The sequence below is a fragment of the Falco biarmicus genome, chromosome 10 (genome assembly GCF_023638135.1).
Source record: "Falco biarmicus isolate bFalBia1 chromosome 10, bFalBia1.pri, whole genome shotgun sequence".
NCBI lineage: Eukaryota > Metazoa > Chordata > Aves > Falconiformes > Falconidae > Falco > Falco biarmicus.
Window position 1 is genome coordinate 10,133,882 of NC_079297.1, and position 10,784 is coordinate 10,144,665.

Genomic DNA, 10,784 nt, shown 5'->3' on the forward strand with positions numbered 1-10,784 from the left:
GAATTGGCATTGCTGTTATTGAGGATGACAAAGCAAGCAAAAGCTTTACTGTTGACTCAGTCCAGAGCGCAGACAGATTTAGCTGGCACTCAAAGAGCATGAATCATCGTTGTCGGACACTTGCAGCAACTGAGACTTTCGATGGAGGTTGATCATCTCACCCCTGTTGCTGCACTTGGTACTGTCTGCCTGTAGGATTAGATGGCATACAAACGTTTTTGTAGATTGTTTTGAAACAAACGCTTTTTTACTTTACCAGTGAGCTTATGATTACTTTGATTACTTATCATAAGGTCTTCAGACACCTGCACCAGTACAGCATCATTGGCCTGGGCAGTGCAGCGAAAGGATGGTTACCCGTAGGAATCCTGTTGCTCTGTTTCCTCTCTGTTCATAGCCTCTGCACGTAGCGTCCTATGGCTTCTGACTTCAGAGCAATGCTGTAAATCCCATGCTGTCTCTTTAGGTGTGTTTTGTTTGGGTTTCTTCATTTTATTTTTCCAGTACTTTGTAATTAAATGTTTGAAAGAATTTTACAGATAATTAGATGATAGAATATTGCGATTCTCAGTGGATGAGTAATCAGCCCCAAAAGCAGTGGTTGATTGCACTCAATTTTCATTAGGAAGGTGGCCCTAACAAAGCACCTATAGCTTTGGTTCAAATAATTTTGAATAATTGAATGCTGGTGCTGTCCCCAGCTTCTGCACAACAAAGAAGTACCTAAGCATGCTGGGCAGCTCTGTCTCTTACGGTGCCAGCAGTTGCTCGTGGTGGCAGGCAAAAGGAAGTGATGCTTTGGTCTTTGGCCTCAATGTGGCTTGGGTGAATATGCAAATATTGTTTGTTTGTTTAGTGGACTTAGATTACGGGCAGGTGCAGTATTTGCAAATGTCTCAGCAAGCATCCATTTCATCCTCAGGTTATGATGGTTTTTTGCAATACTGCCTTGCCTTGCTGCATCAAGCTGATCTTGCAGCTAGAACCAGTCTTCTCTGCTGTCACTGGCACCATTTGCTCCAGTCTGAGATCCCTGAGCTCCAGTCCCAGCATCAGAAGAGAGTTTCTAGTCTGGGGTCTGTTGGCACTGCTGTTCAGACCTGTCCCTTAGTTCCTTCTTCAGCTAGAAGCAGTCCAAGTGGACCTCCTGTATTTGGAGCAGGAGGCACAAACTCCTTTTCTTCATACCCATGAGACAAAACATAAGGAAGATTCAGCTACCACTAATGTAAAAAACTATTCAAGCTCAACTATGTCGTATGTGCCCGTAATGAAATACGTATAACAAATATTTGTTATGTATACTAATATGCATACATATATTTACAGAATCTCATAATTCAGAGGCCAGATACGGGCAAGTAACTTTCCTTTGTAAATCCACCTATAGTAAGCAAGGTGGAAGCACCCCGCAGAGGTGTTTGGGCTCAGGGAGGACGCTAGGGCAGCATTGCTTTGGAATAGTAGCCCTCTGCCGCCACCTCCTGGCTAAGCTGTGCAGCAACATGCGGGACAGCATTTTTTTCCTCGAGCGTTAATCATGCGCTTGACAGCATGGTTTCTCTTTAATTTTTATAACATATATAAATATATTTGTTTTCTTCGAGCTTGCGTTGCTTTCCTGGAATACATACACCACTCTGAATGTATACAGAGTCATCTTTTGTGATAGTAACACCAATGACTGTTTTAATACGTCTTTTTCAGCTTGGCATTTATATAATCAAAGCCAGTAATGGGGTTCTTATTGCTGTTGTTTGGGGTTTTTTTGTGTTTCTGAATCTGGAAAAACATAAATTAACTTGGAAAATCTGGTCCACATATGCTTTAAAAAATTTTGATTAACTGTTTACATCGTCCTCAGCAATCCTGCAACAAAGGGCCCAGTTCTTGAAAGTTACCCAGCAGGGATTAAGTAAATAAAATTAAGTGGGTATGAGATGCAGTATTATTCTTAAATTTTTATTGAAAAATGTCTTCATTGATTAGTTAACTGTATCCTGTTTCATGTCATGCAGTTTACTGTCCTGCCATGTAGGTGCAGCATTATAGATTATCTTAATGATGATAACACACACACCCCCTGCGAATTATACAAACCAAAATACTGTATCCAGGCAGTTTAGTTTTAACCTGCATGATTTTCTTCAGAGTAGCTTCAGTGTTCCCAAGGTTGGTATTTTTCCATATCAAAATAATACTGAAGCGTGGATCAATATTACAGAAGGAAGAGTTCCACTGTGTGAGACATGAAAATGTACTAAATGAAATTGTGTGTCTATCAAATATAAGTTGGGAATTTTATATCCTTTCAATACGTTACCAGATTTCTGTTTGTGTTGTTTCAGAAATCGAAGAAATGTAAGTCAGCAGAATCAGCTTCTCAGCAAGACACCACTGAAGGTAATGCCACAGCTACAACTTACGTGTAGCCTTCTGAGTCATGAAGCAGATTCATGATTTGATATTTTTTCTTTCATAGATTGTCCAGGTCCGTCGAAGGCTAAGAGTGGAAAGGATTGTATCAACTCCAGTTCTGGGGAAAAGAGGCAGATTATCTTCACCAAAAGTTCAGGTTGGTGTTTATTCTTTAATCTGCAAATGAACAAATACTCCTGCTCTGAAAAATATTATAGGAGAGATCCTTCTCTGGCTATTTTGTACCATGGTTTTCAGAAGCTACCCTCTCACTTGCTTTTTTATCTCAGTAATAAAAGGTCGAGTCCTGTCTTCAAGGGAGCTATAATGTCACGGCTCACTTTTAAAAAAAAACAACCCTCTTTGAAAAGGCTGTCCTAAAAGGCTTCCTTTCCAAGTTGGAGTAGGAAACTGCTTTAAGAGTGTGCGCAATTCTCCTTGTTTAATAGATACTATAGTCAATTTCATTTTTTTCCTAAAGCAGAAGAAAATATATTTTCTTAAAACAAAAGAAAATAAATTTGCTTTACAATCTGCAAAACCTACAAAACTGTTTGAGGGCTTCTGTTTGTCCATTTTTCCTTATTCTGCCCCGTTTGCCTTTGTCCCATCTGCTGTCCATCGTCCTATACTCTCAGTAAATAGTCCACAGAGCAGGGACTGACTCCTTGTTATACTTTCACAAAATACCTAAACCAGCAGGTTTGCTGCTCACGCTTGTGACTGGCAAGTGCTGTAGAGATACAGATATCTAATAAAAGCCATAAACACTTTTCACCACATTGCATTTTTTCTTCACTGTGAAACAAGCCAGATTTGCTTGTTTATGTCATTCAGATATTGCTTTCAGTTGATGGGAAGCAACTTGAATGAATGAGATTAGAGATTCTTACTCACACAGTGACACAGTTGAGCATTTGATATATCTGTTTTATTGGCTAGGAGGTAGCGTGAGGAGAATTAGTACTTGTTTTCCTGAAGTACAAGTGGCCAAGAAATCTGTTACAGCAGTGTATTTCAATGAAGTACGCTAAAATAGCCTAAGCTGATGACTTGACTTTTAGTCCTCCATTTTTTTAGCTCTTAATTTACTGTGTGTCACTGGGAGTAGCGGGATATAACTTCAGGATGTACTGACGTACCTACCATGCAGCTATGAGTAAACTTGGTGGTCCTTTAGTCCAAAGGATGGTGCTGTCTCGTCATGTGATAATTTATTTATAAATAATGTCTCCAATTCCTATTGAAGCATACAGAACTATATGAATGGGTACATTTTTTAAGTCAGTCTGAGGTTTGTGTGTGAAGTAGTCAATCGTGTACATTACAGCTGCAGAAAAAGTCAATATAACTTGTTGGATTAATCTGAGAATAGTTAAACAATGAACTGTAGATAAACTATGTGAGATGGGAAAATTTCCATCAGAGTGCCTTACCTGCCCCCTACAGTCTGCTTTTATAAAGGATAGGCTTTAAAAACTATTTCATTCCAGGTGATTATAGTTGCTCTTGGATATTTAGGAATCTAGTAATTCTAATAATGTTTGATGTATTTTTTTCCCAAGAGTGTAAGAGAAAACATAAGCCTTTTGAAATGTCAGGTCATTGGTTTATAGCAGCAGTTATATTGACCAGCAAGAGATTAAGAGGAGAGAGGGGAAAACGGGAAAAATCCACGGACTGAGGAATGCCAGTAGCACAGGAATTAATTTGTGAACATGGCACCCTAAGGTTTCTGGACTTGCAGCATACATATTCATTCTTTCCAATACAGTGTTTGGTAATTTTTTCCAGACAACTATTGGTGGCATTAGAAGCAGCATTCTCCAAATATAAAAAGGGTCTGATCTATGATGATTAAGGATTGCACATATAATTCCTACGAATACATGCAGAAATCAGCTAAGTGCATTTTCAGACAGGCTCCCTACTATTTACATGCCGTTGTGCCTAAGTTAAACTAAGTATGTAGAGTTTCTGCAGGCTTCTATGTATTAATTTCTTTGCCCAAGAGGCTTGGCACATGCTTTTTAAAATACTGTCCTTCAACTTTGGAGAAGATTAAGTAGCTGTTAAGAAAGAGAGGTTTAGTGGGGATTTTTTTGTAGCAGTCGATCTAATACACTGAGAGAGATGGTATCAGAAACAGAGGGATGGGCATTTTCCTATCCCAAACCAAAAATAAAATTATGCAGACCATTGTTATTGGACTTTTTTTTTTTTTTTTGAAAGAATAAAGGGAGGAGATGGATTCCCTGGGGACAGTATGTCACAAGTTTAGCTTTTGTCATTTGGTGGCTAATTTCTAAACAATACTTCAGGGTGGTGGAATACTTTCATGTTTGTTTCTTAAAAGAGTTCCGAGCCATTTTTCACTTAGAGGAATAAATGTTGTCAATACTGAATTACAGTGCAAGGGATTTACACAAGTAGGAAAGAATTCCTCTCTCTCTGAGATTTCTAAATGCATTTTGAGCATGAATTCTAAAAGCTAGGAATATGTTTGCTGTTAGGAATGTGTTGGGTATTGAGTAAAATTATGGGATGTATTTGTGCTAGCCCTCAAAAAATGTATATACTTTATCTCTGTACGCATTATTTTTTTAATGCTTTTTTCTGTCTTTATTTAAATACTTCCATCAATTGTAAGCTGTTACTCAAGCTTCATTCTATTCCTTTTTCTCTATCAGATAATGGAAATTCATCTGTACCCGTAAAAGTCAGTAAGGCTGCCTCTACTACTACGAAGAGATCCATTGCAGACAGTGAGGAGAAATCAGAGGCATACAAATCTATTTTTACATCGCACAGCTCAGCAAAACGTTCGAAGGAAGAGTGTTCCAATTGGATTACTCACACGGCATACTATTTCTGAAACAATGATGAGCCTGATTGTAACATTCATTACTGCTTTCCTTCCCTAAGGCTTCTTCTGTACAACTCTGATACAGAACTTCTGTTGTAATCTGATGTTATCTGGAATTATTCAGTTTAAGTTGTTTATAAACTTACAAATAACTAACGAACTTGTGTTAAGTACACTTCTGGTAAGTAAGAAATAGATCACCAGCATCAATGTTGTATCAGCAGACCTCATTCACAAATGGTGGGTTACTTGCAGAAAAGTTTTCCTTTTCTTCCGCCAGTTGGATGCTGTCATTCTTAGTCACACTAGCTAGTGTCCTGGTGGTAGGAGTGAGTGTGGAATAATCTGCCTGCTGCCCTCTTCTATGGATACTCGCTGCAACTGTAACTGTAATTTTCGACACATCAGTATCGAAATCCAAACTTTTTGAAACTTTCTGACAGTAAAAAGAGCAATAATGCTTTTCTTTTGTACTAGTTAACTGAGTCCTCAGTAGAACTACTGTAGGTTTCTTAAAGGTTCTGTGGGTATTTCAGGTAATTTTCCTTTTGATGGAATATATGAAAGCATAGTCATGAAAATGTTTGTATAACATTCTTCTTGTACATATTGTAGCGCGTTTTTAATAAGAGTGTGCACTTGTAAATCATCTACAAGGATGTGCCTGCAATAGTAAGGCTGGGGGGTTTCCCAAAAAGGGGGGGGGGGGGGGGGAGGTTCCTTTGTGGGTGTGTGTTTTAAAGTTAGAAGTATCAGGTCTGAGCTTTCTTTCTTTTGTCAGAGGATCAGAATACAGTGGAACAAAAGTGCAAGTTTCCTTGGTTTTCTGCTGAAACAGTAAGGTTCTGTGTACATCTCTAAGGAGCAATCTGTCGTTTTGAATTCAGCAGCTTACATGAAAATAGAAGCATTTGCAGAGGGTGGTGACCAAATAGGAGCAGGCAGATCTTAACTGGCTTTTTAGGGAGAAGCAACTGGGCACCAGTGTCGTGCCAGTCAAACTCGCTGATGGAGGGGAACCCTGTAAGGCTGGAGTTTGCTTCCGAGAATGTTTCACTTTGCAGGCAATGAAATGTGCTTCTTTCACAACATCCATAGTACACGTTTTATTTTCTGACATAAAATCCTTAACAGCAAACAACTATTTGACTGTTAATTGCTTGTTACAGAAAGATGCTAAGCATAGTATGTCACTTAGTTTTGGGTTTATATTTATGCTTTTTATCCCTGTGATGTTGATTTAAATAAAACTTGCTCTTCTTATATGACCATAACACTTCATGTTCTGTTGAACAGATAGATAAATGCTTATATTGTCAGTGTTAGAATAACTTTTTATGGACTTTACTTTGGCTCTTCAATTCTTAGCTTTTTTCCAAATGCAGGAATCCTTTTAAAATGTTAATGTTGCATAGCAATGATTTAGTGGCTGAATATTTGAATCCAATAATACCTACATTAAATGAACAGAGGGAGGGATGGAAGCTTTTCACCTTCCTCTCTTCCTCTTATAAAAAGAAAATACACTTTTATAATCATGGCACAAACTAACCAGAATAGAAATGCAGGAAGTAGGAGGCTTTGAAAACCACTGCATGATGTTACCTTTGTGTGTGAAAACGATTAATTATCTTCATAATTTATTTTTAAAAGTGTCCCCATTTATAATTGGCAATAGTTGGAGATTCAAATGCTGTGTTTATATTTGCATAGGTGGTCTCCACGATTCAAGCATGTGGAATGAAACTGGTAGGATTTTATTATTATTTTGATAGGTATAATTAAAGATTGGGTTGTTGTAGAATTTATATGGTGGTAAGCATTTCTGTTTCCAAAGATGTGAATGCATCTATACATCACATCAAACAGTTTGAGGTTTACTCGCGCTTCCAGGAAGCACTCAGCCACATTTTGTATGCATGTCTGGTAATCAGCTTTGTGCTCCTTGTTCTGTATTCTTTTCCTCTTCATTATTATCCTTTATTATTTGTTAGTTACAGATAATGAAATTACTGCACTAGAAGATACACTAGAGTAGCTGCTTTATTTGCAGTCTGATTCTGTTTTGACAATGCATGTTGAAGTCCTGTTAGTGTTTTATAGGAGTGCATTTTTCTTGTATTGAAATAATTTATAAATCCTAAAGGGAATTAACTTAATGCTTTTGATTTAGCTATTACTTTGCTAAAGAAGATAAGACAAAATATGCAGTATTGCATCCCTTTTCTTGATAATATGTTGGGCAAAGTCCAGCCTGCTGACTTGATAACAGGCTTTCCTGCTCATGGACCATAATAGCGACTCCTTTTTATTCAGTCCGATTTGCTCATTTGTAATATAAGTTTGTAACTACCACGCTTTGGTTAATGTACAGATTATTCATGTACGCTTGGGTTTATTATCTGGAATTGATTGTGCCATGCCAGTTCATTAGGATTTTGTTTGGTAGTTTACCATCCTGATTTCGTGGATGGAGTTAGTAAAATGTTTATGGTTTACAGAAGCATTGTCAGTGACTGATGAGGCCTTTTCCTTCCCTTTGCAAAGAGCAGCTGTGAAGGAATGTGATATATTGTTGGCATGTGATGCAATTCATCGCCACAATTGACTTTTGTTAATGTAAAATAGAGGAGCGAAAAACTGACACTTCTGTTGGCAGGCTGGGTTAGGCAGTTGAGACTGGAACGTTGACTTGGCAAGTTTTAATAGATTCAAGCGAATAGCTCGCTGGAGGATGTTTGCTTTGTTGTGGTTTGCTTTTTGTGGGGGAGGGCAATTTAATTTTCTTTTAATGTAGGTGAATTTGAATGTTGGTGAAAGTTGAAGACTGCAGAAGTCTTAGAATCTGAAACCTATATTTTTTGAGATGCCACATAAGTCTCCCACAGCATTGCATCCTTGTGGCTCTGTTCTGGGGAGTTCACAGAACAGTTAGTTCTGTTTCCATGATGTTCAAGCCTTGGCCTCTCTTCTGAAGAGCTTAAAAAGGATCCAATTAGCGTTGGTTGTATAATAGGGGGATTTTTTTTTTTTTTTTTTGTGAACCTGCCCACTGGAAACTGGACTGAAATTTAACAACTTCCTTCACATAGCCTGATAATCAAATACTGGTCATGAAACCTGGCCCAGATAAGCACTAGTGAAAAGGGACTGTGAAGCTGTATATCCTGGTGTACAGTCCTGTGAAGTGCCTCTCTTTCCGCACACTTGCAGATTCTTGCAGTCCTTTCAACATTGGTACCTCCAAAACTGAAAACCTGAGGGTGTTCACACGTTCAGAGTCAGCGGAGATCAGCCTGCTCTGAGTGTTCAGCACCGCAGCTTTGTTCCCTAGTCATGCCAAACCGAGTGTGATGCTTCTCACTGTTTCGCAGGACATCCGAAAGCTACCCTTTCCCCTTGTCCCCCCACGGTCCATAACACCATCTGTAGCCCCGGGCGCTGTGGAGCAGCTGTGATGCCCTGCCGCAGCTGATCAACCGACTTGTGCTCGCCTGTGCGGTGTGCTGATCCTGAGGAGGCCCGGAGGTGCTGGCACCGTGGCTTTTTGTCTTCACAGAGGACACTGAACCTTGTGCGCCTGGAACATTGCGCGCCGAACATCCTGGAGCTGCCAAAGGTGGGTTCCTGGCTCCTGCACACCGCAGTAAAAGGTGGCTTCCCTCCCTTACTCCCTAACCTCTAGTACCTCCGTTCTTTGCACATCTCCTGACCTTGCCATGTTGCTGGTACCAGTGGCCCCTTCCCGTGTGTTTTTGCTAGCAGTTGGGCTGTACCTGCTGACCAGCCTGCCGGCAGGTAGCAGCCACACTCTGCAGCCTGTCCCTCTGAGGGCATTGCTGTCGGAGGGCTTGTCGCTCCAGCTGTTGTTTTCTGTAAGACCTCTAAAAATGGCATATCTTCAAGGGGTTTATATCTGTGAATCTTAGTTGAAATTAAACAAAGTTTTATAATGTTGCTGGTACAACTGAGGGTGTAGTAGCAGCCCTGAATCTCTGGAACACCAGACTAAAATCCTTCAGACAAAAAGCAGTGCCCTCAGTGGCTGTCGAGAGGGCAGAGGTGAAGAGGAGAACATGTAGTATCTGTTCTGGAAAGACTGGAATTTAGGGAGATCCTGCTGATGAAACTCTGTAGGTAGTGAATAGGAAGCTTCAAGGGACAGAGTTCATTCTGTAAGGTAATTTTATTACCCTTGACTGTTTTTTAGAAGTAATCACAGAACTATCTTCTCTCTAATGGGAATAATGTTTGAGAGGCATAGAGTGGGAAAATTCATGTGGTTTGCTAAGATGGTTGGGAGATTTTATCGGAATCTCAGAACCTCTCTGCTTTGGACTCCAGCTTCCACGCCATGAGATCATCACACGCCTATCAAATTGACCAAAAAAAGCTTAAAGTTCCATTTAAAACATGATGCTTGTTAGATTAAAATATTTCTTATTAATGTCCTATTCTTAGCTAAACTGAACGAACACGATTGTCTTTAAGTGCCCTGTCTTGCTTGCTTTGCAGCCTAGACGCCAGTTGCAGTTGGTGTATTTTGCTCCGGATTCAGAACTGCAGTGACCCTGCCAAATAGTTTCTTAGTTGCATTTAAAAATAAAAGGGCTGTTTATACGTTACAATCCACAGAGGGTCTGAAATCAGTATGTCCTAAGATGAATACAAATCATAGACAAAAAGTGTTTTGTTGGAAGGCTTCACAAATGTGGAACTGATTACCGCTAGACAGCGCAGATTTCCTTCTGTAAGATGGAACTGATATAATTCCTTCCTGACAGCTAGAAATTACAAGTGAGTTGGGTTTTCTCCTGTGCTTTAAACTTCACCAATCTTCAAAATGGTCAAGAGGGATGGCATCCTAATCCATCTGCAATTGATGGGAAGTCTACCTATAAACCAGGATTTTAATCTAAATATCCATCCAGCTGCCCGAGCACTGTGGAGGTACTGCTAACAATTTCATAGCTGTGGTTTTGTCAAACATTTAACTTCATGGGGTTTAAAATATCTCTTGCAGGTCAGTGACAGAATTCAATTTGCAGATTGGCCGCAGATCTTTTGTGGGGAAGAATCAATTTCATTATGATATTGAGTAAAATGAAATTCTCTTTTTAAAGTGTGCCCTGCCAGCTCTTTGAAACACATCCAGCAGAACTCCACCTTTGTGCAGTGTTTGTGACACCTCCAAGAGGTTTTCTCAAAAGGGCACAAGTCGGTGAAAACCAACCCTTTCCCTTAGCAGAAGTGTGCATCTGTCAGACTGCACCACTGCTTTTTTCACCCAGTTTTTCCCTTGTTCCTTCTCATTTGCCACCTTCTTTCTGCTGCCTACAGAAATCAGATGGCGCTTTGCTCGACGGTGGTCGGGAGAGCGAGGAGTCGGGAGCGGTCAGGGTGATGGATGCTCTGGTTTTGCAGCCCTGTTCGCTCTTTGGGGCTGATTTGCGTTTGCTGTGCAGCCAGGGCTGGTTGTCTCACCCACCAGACTTTTCCC

At 39.9% G+C, this 10,784-nt stretch overlaps 1 protein-coding gene across 2 annotated transcripts in view; it reads left to right on the forward strand.

The window, feature by feature from the left end:
* RTF2 (replication termination factor 2) overlaps positions 1–6,558 on the forward strand; it is a 28,853-nt gene extending 22,295 nt beyond the window's left edge. For both annotated transcript variants that reach the window (XM_056353439.1, XM_056353440.1), the window contains 3 exons: positions 2,349–2,403; positions 2,483–2,575; positions 5,109–6,558. In XM_056353439.1, the coding sequence (XP_056209414.1) occupies positions 2,349–2,403; positions 2,483–2,575; positions 5,109–5,293 (333 nt within the window). In that variant the 3' untranslated portion in view covers positions 5,294–6,558. The remainder of the gene's footprint in view (positions 1–2,348; positions 2,404–2,482; positions 2,576–5,108) is intronic.
* The last annotated feature ends 4,226 nt before the right edge of the window (positions 6,559–10,784 follow it).